Source organism: Anser brachyrhynchus (genome assembly GCF_964034855.1).
Source record: "Anser brachyrhynchus genome assembly, chromosome: 3".
In the NCBI taxonomy this organism is placed as follows: domain Eukaryota; kingdom Metazoa; phylum Chordata; class Aves; order Anseriformes; family Anatidae; genus Anser; species Anser brachyrhynchus.
Window position 1 is genome coordinate 100,266,355 of NC_137696.1, and position 16,339 is coordinate 100,282,693.

The following is a 16,339-nucleotide window of genomic DNA, read 5'->3' on the forward strand; positions in this document are numbered from 1 at the left end:
GTTAGTTTTTGCCGAAGCACTGATTTGTTGCAGTGCAGTTGCTCAAATCTGGGGAACAGCATCCCAGAGCACGGGACATCCTCTGTGCTTGACGCTTGCGTGTAATTTCCAGTGCATGGGTTCTGTTGGCACAATAGAGAGAGAACACAATTTTGAGGAAGTTTCCTTCTCATTGAGCTGTCAAGAAAGTATGAAGCACGTCAACTCTAGATATGTTGTACTGCGAATATTTGGTGCACAAACTAGCACTGTTTGATTCTGCTGTGCTGGAAAAGAGCCTTGAAACTCCTGTACCGAGGCTCTCCTCCATTGTGAGGAATGTGTACTCCTCTTGCTTACAGCTGTATGGAGACACCAAAAAGCTGGTAACAACATCAGGCTATGTAGGTAAAGGATGTATAGAGCAGCGGTGAGGACTATAACATTGACAGTGTTCCAGATGTTTGCTAAATAGATTGTTTCCTTATAACAATGTGGTAATAGCATTACAAATTAGACTGAGAATGAAGAAGCAATACTAAGAAATACTGAACTACCTAAGTAGGTGGGTTTTTTTAGTCATTTTGAAAGCTGTGCTTTTTTGTACTCTACTGTTTAATTTCATGATCCTTGCTACTCCTATTAAAACATATTAATGTGTTTTGCATCATCTTCATTAACTCTCTTCAGATATTGTTAATCATTGCTCTCAATTGTATGCATTTGTAGCCAGGCTTCATTTCTATTATTACCATATTCTAAAAATGTACGCAGAAACTTGGATGACATACTGTGTGCGTGACTCAGCATTTCTGGTGGAAATGTAGTTTGTATACTAAAATACTTCTTTGTGAAAAATAACGAATGCTTCTCACAGATTTCTGGTAGGACTTCAGGCACTTATGTCAAGGAAAGTAGAGATTTTGGAAGTGTAACCAATCATCTCATGTATTTTCCCTGTCAGCATGGGATTATCCCGTTTTCATAGTTTTGTGCGTTCTAGGATTTTAGTGTTGTTTGTTGTGTCTTGTTTTTTTCTCTTAAGTTGCTGCAGAAATGGGACTTCTATAGATTCCCAGTAATACAGTTTCTCAATTAAAGAATGTTACTAGCCAAACATGTTGTCTATAATAAAAATGAAAGCATTTTAGGAGTGTAGAACTGTATAAGATCCTCTCCTGACAATGGACTAGAAGAAAAGTGGAAAATCTTCCTCATTTCCATCTGATTTCTAAAATCTAAAAAAGGTATTTTTTGTCCAGTTTCTCAGACTGCAACACATTCTGTAAAGCATTAGCAGTCAACCTTTGCCAGAATATTTCTATTTAAACTGATTATAAATATTTTAATGAATCTGCATGCCAACTTTCCCTGAAAATGTATTATGAAATCCTTTTTCCTTTGAATCCTTTTTCCTTTGAATCCTTTGAAATATTTTTGAAAAACAAAGTATGGTAGAAGGTCCTTCAGAAACTCTTTGGTGATTTTTCATTCTCTTTTCTCTGATTTATAAGTTTTCTAGTGGTGTTTTGCAAGACTTCTCAATTTAATTAAGGTCTTACTGGCCTACATGCTTTCCAGTACAGTGATGGTAAACTTGTGTACATACTTAAGTGTTGAAAATTGTAGCTAAGACATTTTAAATTTGAAAATCTATATTACTATGTATGGCATTGCCAGACTCGATATTCCGAGCTGTATTCCCCCTGCTAGTCAAATTCATGGTCTGTGATTTCTTGTAAGTGTAACAGGGTATTTTCCTCTCTGTGGTCATGGTAGGTTCATGACAGAAAAACTAACTTCAGAAATTTCATTCTTCTGTAGTATAGTAACAGAGCAGAATGGCACAAACTTTTGCTTTCCTGGTGCCAATGTTTCTATCAGCTGCTTTTTACAGTTTTGCATTACAAAGCTAAACTAAAACTAACTATTTCAAGTGTCATGGATGCTTTCTGATGCCTTGCCAAAATTTAGTAATCTTACATCTAGTAGAGACAGGACAGTGGAGAAAGATTGAACCAGCAGCATTGTTAAAGTAAAAAGGAAAATGTACGCTTTGCTTGTGCAGTTGTAACTGTTTCCAAATGGTGTTGGCAGCGGGTGTAATTCGTGCTGTGCATGTTTGGATTTATTGCCAAGGATTAAGGGTGGTGATTTCTATTACTTTAGAAAACAAAACCTTGGATTGATTATTTTTCTTTAAATAATTATGCTACAGAATTTTGAATTGGTTGCATGTATGAATCATTGTGAGAAGCCTGATGTTTCTACATCTTTAATTGATTTTTAACTATAGTAGACATACAGACTTCCCTGTTTCTATTGCTTTTTAATATTGTGTTCTTTTTTTAAAAACTGTGGATGATATAATTTAAGAAAGGTCTAGTTTAAACTAATGTCAAACTATTAACACTTTTTCTAAAAAAGTCTTTTTTATTCTGTTTTGAATTATAGTTTGATATACAAAAGCTGCGAATCTACTGTGACCCAGAGCAAAATAATCGAGAAACAGTCTGTGAGATCCCAGGATTTGTGAGTATGATAGATAAACTTTTGCAGACTACTTGGCATTCTTACAAATCACTGTTTAATGCTGACTTAGTAGTGAATTCCTAAAATAAATAACATTACATTGATTCAGCTGGTGCAAACGAATGCTTGTTGCTTTTGCAGTATACGGTGATCCAGAATTTGTCTGCCTTCACCCTTAGTTTTGCATGAACATATTTTAAAAGCTTTTCTTTTTTTTATTTTTTTAGTTTAGATATTTGATGGTGCAAATTTGACAGCAGTATAGAAGAATCTCAGAATCATCTGTTAGAAATTTAAGCCTTTAAACATTACAAATAAATAAAACAGCTAGGTTACAGCAGTGTAAAATACTTTAAATATTGCTTTTTAACTTATCTGGTATACTTCTATACTTGTTACTTGCCAGGTCATTTAATATCTGAAATTTCTATATGTACCCAACAAACCTATATTTTTAAATCACCTTTTCGTATCAGAAGTATCAATGCTGAAGTCTGATTTAAAAATCCCATTGACTGAAACGAAGTCAAGATTTCACAAAGTATGTTATGGATAAGACAAAAATAAAATACAGTTCAGGGTTTTAGGATTCTCGTACACAATTACAAAGCTTATGGGGGTTCTTTGATCCTTTCTTTGCCCTCTTACATAGAGTTAATTATACAGTGAAATGTAAAACACATGTAAACAAACTTGGAAATCATTCATGATACACAGTTGGGGCTAGATTTTCAAAAGCATTCAACTCAAATCTCAAAAGAGATTGGTTTATATTTACAATTTCTTTCAAAATGTCATCCTTTGTTTGGTGTCTAAGATAATCAGAAACCAGTGTGTTAGTCTGCAAAAACATATTCGGCATGTTTTGATTTGGTATATTAGGACTTAGGACCATCTTGCCAATTTGACAACAGTGCCCATGAATCTTCAACATCCAGATATTTCATTTTTTCCCAAACTTGCATACACCCTGTTTGGCTCCTGTTTAATTAGGGCCAGTATTTCTATTATAATCAGCACTCAATATGAGTCTTATTTAAAACTCACACATTTAATTTAAGCAACAAGTAGGTGTCTGGATTATTAGCTGTTCTGAAATCTGACTGTCTGTGTAGGAAACTAATGGGTTCAGGAATGCTATTGTAAAGTTAGCTTTAAATCTGTTGTAAACTTGATATTTAGCTATTTACCTGTAACATATCTTCTTGCTCTTTGCAATGAGTAGGTAGGATATGAAAAATGAACAAATGAAAAAAAAAATGTCGCTAAAGAAAGCAAACGCTAAAAACTCCATCATATTTTGCATTCTCTACAACTTGGCAAGAAGTCTGAGCAAAGAGATCACATTTTGCCAGTTTAGTTTCACTTACTGTTGTTGTAAATTAAATTTGGGCTTCACTCATGAAATTCTGGACTCCTTCAGGAAATAAAAATGTTGGATGATCTCCAAGGAGGTAATGAAAGTTGGAGGCATATGTGGTTTGTGGTTGTACTCCATCATAGTGTGGTTGTGTCAGAGCTCCTGAACTAAGCAGGGGCTGTATGTACTAATTATAGCCTAAATTCCCTGAGACGACTGGCTGCATCGTAATTTTAAGCTCCCACTATGATCACTGGGGAAAGACAACTTTCTCTAGACTTTGCCAGAGATGAAAATTGAATACAGAGGAAGCCACCTCTCTCCACTGGTTGTGTGTAAAGTCTGTGGTGACAGTGTGCATCATAAAACTCCTGCACGTAGTGCAGGTAATGGTGGCTACTAAATTATTAATAAGTCAATTACGTGTTTGATGTGCTGAAATATTTGGGGATGGTTTGTTCTATGATACTATGTTCTATGTACTATGATACTGCAGATCCATGCAGTCACACAGGAAAGCAAGTGACAGAAAGCCAGCCTTGCCTCTGTGCTGCTACATATTTTCCCAGATGCTGGATTCAGGCAGAAATCAGAGATTTTAGAAATGTTTTGGTACATTCTTGGACATCAATGAATAAGTAGAGGATTTTTTTTTAAATGAGAATTTGGTCCTGGCAAAAGTTGTGAGCCAAATCTAAACATTCAGTGTATAAATATTTACATGGTCCAGTTTTACTTTAAGCTTTGTCATTGCCTTTGAAAAACTGCTACTGGCAGCTCCTTTTGAAAGACCCATAAATGATACTAAAATTCATATATGTTGATAGCAGCTGTACACACACCTGAGAAAGTCTGAAATTTTGAACTGTAGTTGCTTGGTATTTACAGCCCCAAATTTATGATTGGTTTTGGTAATGTTTACAAATGAATTCATTTTGTTTATTGCAAATATTGCTTTATTCTTAAACTGTGTTTCTTCTTGTTTCAGAATGGAGAGGTAGGCTCAATCCTAAACTGCTCAAACTCAGTTTAAGGTAGTATATGACTTTATATAACTTACTATACTAGGGAATATACTCTTTGTTTTGAAAAATGGACAGAGGTTTGCTAAGCTTAAAAATGCTGGATTTCCATTAATTGAGCTCTCAATGGCAAATTCGAAATCAGTTTTCTGTAGAAGCCCACGTTTATTAGAATAAATGGCCTGATTTTTTTCCCAGTTCAATCGAATTGCTCTTATTTGCAGGGCTGGATGCCGTTGCAAAGTGAATGGTCAGGTTCCTGGATCATGCGAATGGGAGCTCCCTGAAGGGGAGCTGGTTTGAAGGCTTAGTATGATAGTTCCCCTAGCCACCCTGGTTACACCACTCCTGCTTGGTACCATTATGAAGGAAATGTGAATTTGCATTTTAAACAGTCATTTGACCCTAAGAGAGAATTCTATTCAGAGACCATTTTAAAAAGTCTGCATTACTGTAGAAAATCTGAAAAAAGATGTTATAGAATGTGTGTTAGATAATAAATACAAAATCTGTTCTTTCATAGCTTGGATTCCCATATTTATGCCTTTCCACATCTCTAAGAACTAGGTCAAAGAGAATTCACTGAATCTAACCTGAATCTCATCTTATAAATTGAGTACAGATGCACCTAAATTTTGGGTGCCTGGTCAAATGAATTTGATCTAGTAACTCTCCCTTTGCCTGCCTTAATAAAACACTGGGGTTTCATGTGAACTCAGTGGTGGGAAGTAGATACCTCAAATGATCTGTCAAGGTTTAGTGTTTACTGCTGTTTGTATAGGGAGTGTGGTTTGAAGGAGTTCACTGAACTCTCCTTACTAGATGATAGACACCGGTGGGGTTACTGGTCGTAATTAGTGGCAGCAGACCTCACCTCTCCTCAAGTGCCTTAATGGCTGGGGCATGTGCCCATGAGGTGGGAGACATGGGCTTTATGCTCTTTTCAGGCTTGTTACACGATACCATGCAGTCAGTTATTGTCACTATGCTCTACATATTATTTATTAATTATTTTTAAAAACTTTTATTAAATAGTTACATTTAATAATTGTTCACACTTCAAATGATGGTTTTTGGTTAGTTGAGGAGAACAGATTTGCATGTTGCTAGATTGAAAATTACCAAGCTATTTGACAAAAGATTTGTGGAGGAGCAAATAGAGTTTCAGGTACCAACTCAGTATTAGTACTTACTTTTCTATTTATTTTTCTTCTCTGTTAAATGGTGAATTCATGCATGCAAAGTAGTTGTAAGGCAGTGTTCAGGTGAGCAAAAGTTCCAGGTGAACAAAGGAGTGAAAGCTAGGACCTATGCAACCTAAGGAAAATCAGCCTCATATAATGTTATGATACGTTTGTTCAATGCTTTTGCCATGTGTTTTGATGGTTGGTTTCACTCTTGGTAGTGCATGAATGGCCCTAGTGATGTAGGCTCCACGCCTGCCCCCTGTGTATGCCCTCCAGGGAAACAAGGACCTCCAGGCCCCAAAGTAAGTTTCCATTCTTTCTTCTTGAGTATGCACTACTTTATTTTATTTCTTGAAGTTTTACGTTGATCATCCATGGTCAAGCAGGTTAAAAAAGTAGGGGACTAGTTCTGCTAGTTCTGGTTTCCACTGGATGAATATAATGATTAGGATCCACAGGGCCAGGTTTGGGTGCCATAGCTCCTGATAACACAGATATGTCTTCTACTTTCGAAGAAAATGCTTGTGAATTGTGTTTTCTTGCCAATCTTCAGCATTGGCAAGAAATCTTGCACTTGATCAGTTTCATGATCTTGCACTGTCAATTGTTTGAGAATGAAATGGTTTGCTAATAGGATAGTCTTTAATGGAGAATTTTCTTCTTTCTTTAAGAATAGACTAAATGCTTACTGGGAGAGTAAGGAGAGTTCCACCTTAGTTGTTCTGATTTTTATGACCTCTCATCAGTATTGGTGAAGAATTAAAATGCAAAATAGACTTGGGTCTCAGATGCCTAATGTCTCAGATCACTAGTATTTTGCTGTAGTACCTTCCCCAATAACTGTGCTAAATAGTGCTGTTCCCAGTTACTAGCTTTCCTTAAAGGGTAGACCAGAAGTCCCTGAAATGCATATCTTTCATTAAGCAAATGATTGAAAGAAAATACTCTCATCACGTAAGGGTTAACAGTCTGTTGCAGCTACCTCCAGTTAAAGGGCATTTTCCTATAATGACAAAGGTTTCTGATCAGGGAATCTATGTAGAATCTAGTTTCTATCAGGGAAACTATGTGATGATTATTTTTTAATGTAATAGAATTCTTGTGTTTTTTACCCTTTCCTTCTTCTTTAGCATATTAAAGAAAAAAGAGAGATAGAAGGAAGTACTTATCATCCTGTACATCCTGTAAAGCATGAAAGAGTATGAAATGTCAGAACTAAGGTGACATGCAATCTTCCAATTGCATTGCAGTATGATATTTGTTTTAGGATAATGGAATAATACAGTTGACAAGATGGTGCCTAACCCAAAAGACTGCAGAAAGAGTGAAAAGACAGCCAGTTTAAGATCTATAGGATATCACAGTTACAGTACATATCAACTTTTGAATACTGGACTTTGCAACCTTATAAATTTAAACTTAATTTATGTGTTTGTGATATTAATGGAGTACAATGAAATTAATTCAATTAAAAAAAATAAAATACAAATAACAGATATTTTAAGTCTTTAGAAAGCAATTTATTTTCCCTTAGATGGACTCTTTAATTTGGACAATAATAACTCCAGAGAACCTGCTATTAATTTATAAAATAACTGTTACTCTTTGTGGTTTTTCTAAAGAGACATTATTCTATGTCCTTTCCCATTTAGCTGAGCATTACATTTCTGTGGTTTATTTGTGAAAAGATGTTTTTTCACAATCATACTGAAAACTAATTTCCTATTTCCCTCCTAATGTCCTCCCTGTTTATAACAGTTCTGCAGTTGTAGCTGACCTGGTCTGTTGGTGGATCAGGCTGAAGAAATGCTTAAAGTGCATGCTTAAAGCTTCTGCAGAAATAAAATATTTTTATGGCTGAAGTCTTAATGTATTTTTCTGGGTCCAAATTAAGTCAAGATCAAGTCTGTTAGTAAAATAAATAGAGAACTGAAATACACCAAGAGGATATATTGAGTAGGGAGATATGCTTTTGCTCTCCTACAATAAACTTGGTCCCTGAGAAACTGTTTTCTTTTCCCTTACTATGGTCATGACAGAGGTTATCAAAATAATTGCAAAGGCCTTATAAGAAGAAATCTAAAATTATATATATATTTATAGACAGCAGTAATTGTGTGGAGAAGAGTTTGTTATTTAACAGGTTTTAATCTTGGCTCTTGCCTTTCCATGCTTTTGCTTTAAGAACTAGACTCAGACAAATCTTTGGTGTACAGGTGAGAGTTTTCCTCCCAGTAGAAATGCTAGAATAACAAGGTTTTAATAGAGATTTGATGAAACTGTTTTGTTTTTTTTTTTATCCCTGTTGCTGGCAATGTTGAAAAGCTTGAAGGCATGTGAGTCTATGGGTCAAGCCTGCTCTGTAATAGTGAGTGTGGGCTTGCTTCTCCAAGTCCTGAACCAGAAGTTAGGAAGAATTGTCCCAGGGAGGGGTTGCAAGATCAGTTCCCTTTTGGTGTAGGAATTACTCCTCAATAGCAGGTATCTGGGCTTGCAGCCAGTGTTTTATGGGATGTATTAGTGTTAAGGTTGCTCTCTGCTAATTTTAAAATGCTTTTTCATGTCTTGTTTGTGTCAACATACTACTTCTCTGTAGGGTGATCCTGGTCAGCCTGGGAATCATGGTTATCCTGGTCAGCCTGGTCCAGATGGTAAGCCTGTGAGTACTAAAAACTTAGTCATATATTGCAAATGCAAAACTAGCAGGAGAAAAGACATGTACCACTAATACCAGATTCTGAAATTTAGATGCTTTTGTCTCCATTCTTTGAAACTGTGAATGTAACAAAATCTATGAATACAATTCTATGAATCACAGTATTGTTTCAAGCTAAAATATAAATACAATGGCATGAGGTAGGCACTGTTATAAAGCAGAGAACAGGGTCTCACTGTTCTTGTTGGTCTTTGCATCAGTTTGCAACAGTTAACACCTTCTGACCTTCAAACTTTACTGCTTAGATTTTTTGCATTAGAAACAGTTTAGTGCAGCTAAAATCCTGTTGATTTTGTTTTAGAGATTGCTTCTCATGTTTAACGTTGGTTCATTTAATTTCTTTTAGTCTGCCTCCTATGGAAGTAGTCAATCAAAATATGTAGATGTATGTATACAACGTAAAAATACCTTTTGCAGTTCTACACATTATGTGTTAAAACACGCATAACAAAAAATACCCATATTTTTCTCTTGCCCTATTTTTACTTTTTAAGCTGTCATTCCATTAGTATGGATAGTAAAGAATGGAAGAAAATAGATGAATAACACATGTATTTAAAATAAAAATGCCAGGTTCGACAGTGGCTAGTCTCGTCTTCATGATAAGCATTCTTATTGCAATAAAGTCATATAAAAATAAATAAATGAAGACACTCTAAAGTTTCATGAAAAAATATATTAGATCTGTGAATCTAATTGGAAGCCTCTCAGGTAGTGACAGTTGAGCTGCTCTGTTGAGCAAGATTCTGTTAATAGCTGGCAGTCTCTGCATCTACAAAGCAGTAGTGTGTATGTGCCTCTGGTGTGTTGAGAGAAGGCAGGCTAAAAGCTGGGAGACTCAACCAGTCATGTTTCTTTTCTCAGAATATGGCCTCTGATGTTAATTAGTATTAATTGGAAGGTAATCATTAAAAAAGTAAATCAAGAAAAAGATAAAAGATATTATAAATAATTTACTTCTAAAAAGAGGATAATTTCTCTGCTGGATACTTGGGTACCAAAAGCAGGAAAAGAAAAGTGCATGCCCATAACTACAGATTATTAATTAATTGTAGCATTTCATTCTTATCATGAGGACTAAATTTTATGGTTGAGTCCTTAGGTTGTAGTGTTATTTTGAAATCTCCCTGGTGAAGTAGAAGAGACGGTAGGCATCATGTCTTGAGATCAGAAAACACAATTATGGAGGGGTCCCAACTGCTATCAAGAAAAAAAATACAGAAAAATGTACCCCCAAAATTAAAAAATATAAGTGGTTGAGCACACAAAAGCAGACAAAATCATTTATGAAATGAGCAGACAAAATCATTATGAAAGAAACATTGCCTTATGGATGGGCTTGTGGATTAATAGTCTGTGGTTTTGGTTGAGATTTAGAAGGGATGTTAAATTATTCTGAGCCATTTTAGTCCATGCTTGACAAACTAGAGAGACTTCAGAGAAGGACAACAAATGGCTATATTGGACCTTTCAACTTAGCTCTTTTTTAGTAATTGTTCTGTCCTGTGGAAAGATTGATTATGATATTTTAACTAAACCCAAGTCCTTTCCAAATCTGGCCTTGCATTTCAATTCCAGCACCTGTTTTGTCTCAATAGACACTACCTGCCAACTTCAATGGCTTAATAAAAACACCTAAGGTTCTATTTTCGTTAATTTTTAGTACTTGCCATGCATTTCATTTCTATGTCAGCTAAAGGTGGAAACAGTGAGATTGATACTTGGAAGTGTGTATGTTTTAAGGGCGATGGCTATTACCAGTTACAAAGAGAAAGCTCCTTGGTACACATTATAAAAAGTTCATATTTCTCCTATTTTGTTGCTTAGTTACATCTTGGCCTTTTCTTAGGAACAGCAGATGGTTGACTTAGCTGTAGTGATTCCTTTTGGAAGTATAGTTAATTTGAGAGGAAAAAAAATAGCCACTGAAAACAAACAAAAAAACCACAATTACTTCTAAAAATTGGAAGTTTTTCTATTTTAAAGTATCAGACTTCATACACTGAGACCTGGGAATGGTAGTCCTGATGGTCTAGGAGAGCAGAGAGAACATGAATTTTTAAATAGTTCCATGAGTAAAGATCCTCGTTTTTCCTGCTGTAAGTATTTTTCCTGTGCTTTTGTCTTAAATGGATTTTGATAACAATTACCTTCAAAGTTAAACTAGAATTTAAAAAAAGTTAAATTATCATCTTCAAAGTTCAACTAAAAATACAGAAAACATTCTGAATTGAAATTGTTCGTGATATAAAATACTACTTTTTCAGACAATCATGAAAATATGGATTTTAAAATAGGAACAGATGGAAACTGAGCAGGGTAGTTACGATCTCATCAGAATAACCTTTTTATTCAGTTGATTATTGACAGTGCTTCAGTTTCTGAAGAGCATTCCTGTTCTCCTGTACAAAGACAGGTATACAAACTGCATCAGCCCAGAGTTACATGGGGAGAGTGTACATCACAGTGTGACCATACTGACTGCTAGAAGTAGAGTTGCAATATGGATAAGCATAGTAGAACTGTCTTTAATCCAGCTAACTCTGATGTTTTGAAAAATGAAATGCTATTGTGTAAGTGTTAGTGAAGCCAGAATGGACTGGATATTGGTAGGGAACTGTCAGTTTCCATTCTCTCCTTTAAAAAATAGATTGATTTTATTTCTTAAGCATCCAGTCAGATGCCAACAGCATTGCTTTAGAAACAAGATGTTAGGACTTTTTCATACTTTTATTAACCGTTTTTCACTTTGGTGCTATATATCTTCTCATAAGCACTGAAATTTGTAACTGTATGAATCACAGAGGAGAAATAAATCCATGCTGTAGTCTTTCTGTAACATTGAAATCTGGCAGTTACATTTTTTTTTTTTTTTGTGAGAGTGAGTCATAACGTGCATAGATGGGCATTCTCTGAACATAGAAAAGATTAACAAAAGTGTCTTAGACAAAAGTTAAAAGCTTTGCTAATGGGAGAAATTTTACCATTTTGCTGTATTGAAGTTCATATGTGAAGTGCTTATAGTTAAATCCTATAGCTTTATTAACTTACTAAGTTTTTTGAAAGATCAGCTGTAGCTTTTTGCACTTGTTCTTTGTAAGGACATAATTGCAAGCCTATTAGATCATCTGCAGCTCTGGCCAGTACATTATTGTTCCTTACAGTACATTCTTGAGTGCTTTCCAGGCTAGCTTTTAGCCATGAACGATAGAAGACCCTGTAGATACACTGTGTAGAAAAACAGATCTCTCCCTCTGTCTTTTTCTCTCTTTTATTTATTTATTTGCTAATACTACTAGCTTTATTTGCTACTACTACTAATAGTTTATCTGTGCTGTCAGAGATTTTCCTTGTTCGAGATAACTTTGCTCATATCAGTCTTTTTAGCTGAATCTCCTTGAAGAACTCTGAAAAGCAAGCACAATAGGCTTACAGGTAGTTGTGTAGTCAGTGTTGTTTAATCAAATGGCTTTTGCATGAAAAGCTTTTCCTGGAAAGTCAATCTTTTTTGTTCCCAAACACATTTTTATGTTCTCCTCTAAAGTTATTCCAGTTTGCCTATCTGGTATTCATTTTCTTGGAACAGTATAACTGGTCAACAAAATGTTTCTTCCTGTGAGAAAGGTTTTAGGCATGCATTTATATTACTATATGTAACTGATTTTTAAAGCCAAACATCAAAGAAAATTTAGTTTATTTTTTGTGGGCTGGCTAGATGGTTGTAACACTTAAAGTTAGTTTTAGTCTGGAAAAAATCAGAACAATTCCCATGAATATCTTCAATATTACCAGAAAATAATTGTTCACGTGGTATTACCAAGTAGAATTGTTTGCTGTAACATTTGAGGGAAGTGAACATAAACAGGACTCAATGTCAATCATTCTAATCATTCTTTTTTTTAAATAGTTTTGGCTAAAGGCTCTTTTTTTGTTTGTTTGTTTTGTTGGTTTTTTTTCCCTTTAATCACCACCTCTGTTTATTTTCCATACTCTGATACAAGGAGAACAGATCAATCAAAGTAAATGGAGAAAATCACAGAAGTGAGAAGCCCAATTTGTAATAAAAATACATTTTAATTAAAAATGTTATTCACAACCTGAAATCATGAAATTGCATTGATAAGTAACCATAAGTGTAAAAATAGTATTTGAATCTCAATTGGAACTCATTTTAATGGGCATTATTCATCAGAAAGAAGCAGCTGGAGTAGTTGCTGGCCCTGAAAATGCTCAGCAGTCTGACTGCAGTCACAAAGCCATTTTTTATTCCAAAGAATACTTTATACATCCTGCAGAAAAACTCAAGCTAAGAGGGAAAATAAATGAACAGAGTATATGCAGCAATCACTTGCGGTTAATAGAGGTGATAGGTTATCAGCCTGCTGAAAGAAATGAAAAAAATACACTTATCTGTCAATTTTGAACTTTGAACCACATGGCTGACAAATCTGGAAGATTTTCTAGTATTCCTTCTAGTTTCATTCATGACAGTTTGTAAGTAATAAGTAAGTATGTTTGTAAGTAATAAGTAATTTCTGATCATTCCAATATTTCTTTTTGAAAACCTCTAGAACATTGTTACAGCTGTAATACGTAGAGTTCAATAATATGTGGTAATCAACTGAAGACTGAATCTTTTATGATGAATTTAGTATAATGGCCAACTATTTCAACAGAACTCTTGGAAGAAAAATGGGTAATAGTTTCATCTATACATAGGATTACCTGTGCTGCTGGATGGTCTGTCTAGGGATTTAAGTTGATATAAGCTCTGCAGCTACTTTTCTCAGGAAACTTTCCCAAACATAGCTGATAATTCTGCTGTAAAATGCTGTTCTCAATTCCAGAGAAATATATATTCCTTAGTAATACTGTGACCTTGTTACTGTTAGAGGAAATATGTTTGCTCCATTCTGACTGATACAGTCATGTAATGGCTTTATGGACACCTACTACTTTGAAATCAGGGTGATGCCTGCTGCTGACTTGTGTTACATACAGCTATGCATCAAAAATCTCTGTGCATTAGTACAGACAAAAGTCCATCTGACTATTTTCAGCAGTGGCCAAGCGCAGATGATAGGAACAAACACCTAAGCAGCAAGCAGGAAGTTATACTTGCTTAGTACATCATCCCATTTTCCAGCAGTCTAAAGCTTGGGAACTTTCCAAGTCAGAATTTAAGATGTTGTTTCTAATAGTCTTGATGAATTTTTTTCTTCCCTATGGTGTTTGAGCCCATACAGATATTTATCACACAACATCATGCTCAGTTAAAATATATTGCTAATGTCTCAGAGCTATGAAAGCTGTGGCAGATGGCAGAGTAGCCAGTTGAAGGAAGTGTAATAATGTGGAGAAAGAAATAAACAGGACAAAACAAAGCAAAATGAAAAAGACAGTGAATGAGTCAATGAAAACTCTTTTCCCATAATAATGTTCATGTGATGACAGATCTTTGATCAGGAGTCACCAATAAATTTATGTTGGAAAGTAAAAGCTGCATTTAGTTACCTTTGTGATCTAATGCTAGATCTACCCTTCATTTTCATGTTTTGATAGAGACAAGATGACTCTTGTTTTGATCTCCTGAGTTACCAGTCAGAGCTCTAATGCTAAAGATGCTCTTGAAAAAAGGAGTAAGGCACAAGCTCCAAACAGATCTGCTAGAGATGACCAACTGGCATGTGTGGGACAACCTGGGGATCAGACGCAGCCAGCATGGGTTCATGAATGGCATGTCCTGCCTGACCAACCTCATTTCCTTCTATGACCGGGTGACCTGCCTGGTGGATGAGGGAAAGGCCGTTGTAGTCTACCTAGACTTCAGCAAAGTCTTTGACATGGTCTCCCACAGTATTCTTCCAGAGAAGGTGGCAGCCCATGGCTTGGACAAGTGCACTCTTTGGTGGGTTAAAAACTGGCTGGATGCTGGGCCCAGAGAGCAGTGGTGAACAGAGTGAAACCCAGCAAGCAACTGGTCACCAGTGGTGTTCCCCAGTGGTTGGTGTTCGGGCCCATCCTCTTTAATATCTGTATTGATGATTTGGGTGAGGGAATTGAGTGCACCCTCAGTAAGTTTGCAGACGACACCAAGTTGGGGGGAAGTGTCGATCTGCCGGAGGATAGGAAGGCCCTGCAGAGGGACCTGGACAGGTTGGGTAGATGGGCAGAGGCCAATGGGATGAGGTTTAATATGGCTAAGTGCTGGGTCCTGCACTTTGGCCACAACAACCCCGTGCAACACCACAAGCTTGGGGGAGAGTGGCTCGAAAGCTGTGCAGAGGAAAAGGAAGTGGGGGTGCTGATTGATGCTCACCTGAACATGAACTGTCAGTGTGCCCCGATGGCCAAGAAGGCCAATGGCATCCTGGCTTGTGTCAGGAATAGTGTAGCCAGCAGGACCAGCAAGGTGATTGTCCCCCTGTACTCTGCTCTGTTGAGGCCGCACCTCAAGTACTGTGCTCAGTTTTGGGCCCCTTACTACAAGATGGACATCAAAGCCCTGGAGCGTGTCCAGAGAAGGGCTATGAAGCTGGTGAAGGGCCTGGAACACAAGTCCTGTGAGGAGCGGCTGAGGGGAGACCTGAAAGGAAGTTGTGGGGAGCAGGGGGTCGGCCTCTTCTCGCAGATGACCAGTGATAGGACTAGAGGGGATGGCCTTAAGTTGCACCAGGGGAGGTTCAGTTTGGAAATTAGGAGAAATTCCTTCTCAGAAAGAGTAATTAAGCATTGGAACAGGTTGCACAGGGAGGTGGTGGAGTCACCGTCCCTGGGGGATGTTCAAGGAAAGGTTGGACATGGTGCTTAGGGACATGGTTGGTGACTATGGGTGACATTGGTGGTAGGGAGATGGTTGGACCAGATGATCTTGGAGGTCTTTTTCAACCTTTATGTTTCAACATGTCCAGAGGGGCAGGAAAAGAGCAGCAGTAGGCAGATGAGTACAGGCAGAGAGGAGTGTTAGAGTAGGTTGTTTGGGGGAGGAAAGGAAAAAAGCTCATTGAAAAAAGAAGAAGGACCTACGGCAAAAAGTTTAGATGATAGACAACTTCTCAGAGAAAGGATGAAACATTTCATTCAAATACATCAATTTCTTTCTAACATTTCTGTAACCTCACAGGATTTTAGTTGCTGAAGGGATATTGCCAATGAGGGATAAAGTCATACCATGACTGCGAATTTGAGTGTAGGCGTGGATGTGTTTGAATAGCTGTAGGACTTTCTCTCCTTTCACATGTAATCTGTTTAATAAATAGGGTTTGAAAGCTTTTCTTGTAACACTTTAGATACCTGTTTTAAAAGTAGTAAAGATTTTCTGCAAAAAGACTTTCACAAGGGGTCTGCAGACCTCTCCGCTGGGATGTTTTCTGAACACGAAGTCAAAATTTTCTTTCACAAATGAATTCCATTATGATTAGTTACATCACCCTGAATAGTTCTGTTTACTTAGTGTTTACAGTCCTTAAATATCTTTAGACCATTACTTGATCCTTGGTTGATCCTTGGTTATTTCCTAGCCAAATGGAGCTTGTTTACTTCT

General features: G+C 36.5%; 1 protein-coding gene across 1 annotated transcript in view; it reads left to right on the forward strand.

Moving 5' to 3' along the window:
- The window catches only part of COL21A1 (collagen type XXI alpha 1 chain), a 138,273-nt gene that overhangs the window by 63,624 nt on the left and 58,310 nt on the right, over positions 1–16,339 (forward strand). The window contains exons 8-11 of the mRNA XM_080586506.1: positions 2,434–2,511; positions 4,860–4,868; positions 6,299–6,382; positions 8,677–8,739. Coding sequence (XP_080442632.1) covers positions 2,434–2,511; positions 4,860–4,868; positions 6,299–6,382; positions 8,677–8,739 — 234 coding nt within the window. The remainder of the gene's footprint in view (positions 1–2,433; positions 2,512–4,859; positions 4,869–6,298; positions 6,383–8,676; positions 8,740–16,339) is intronic.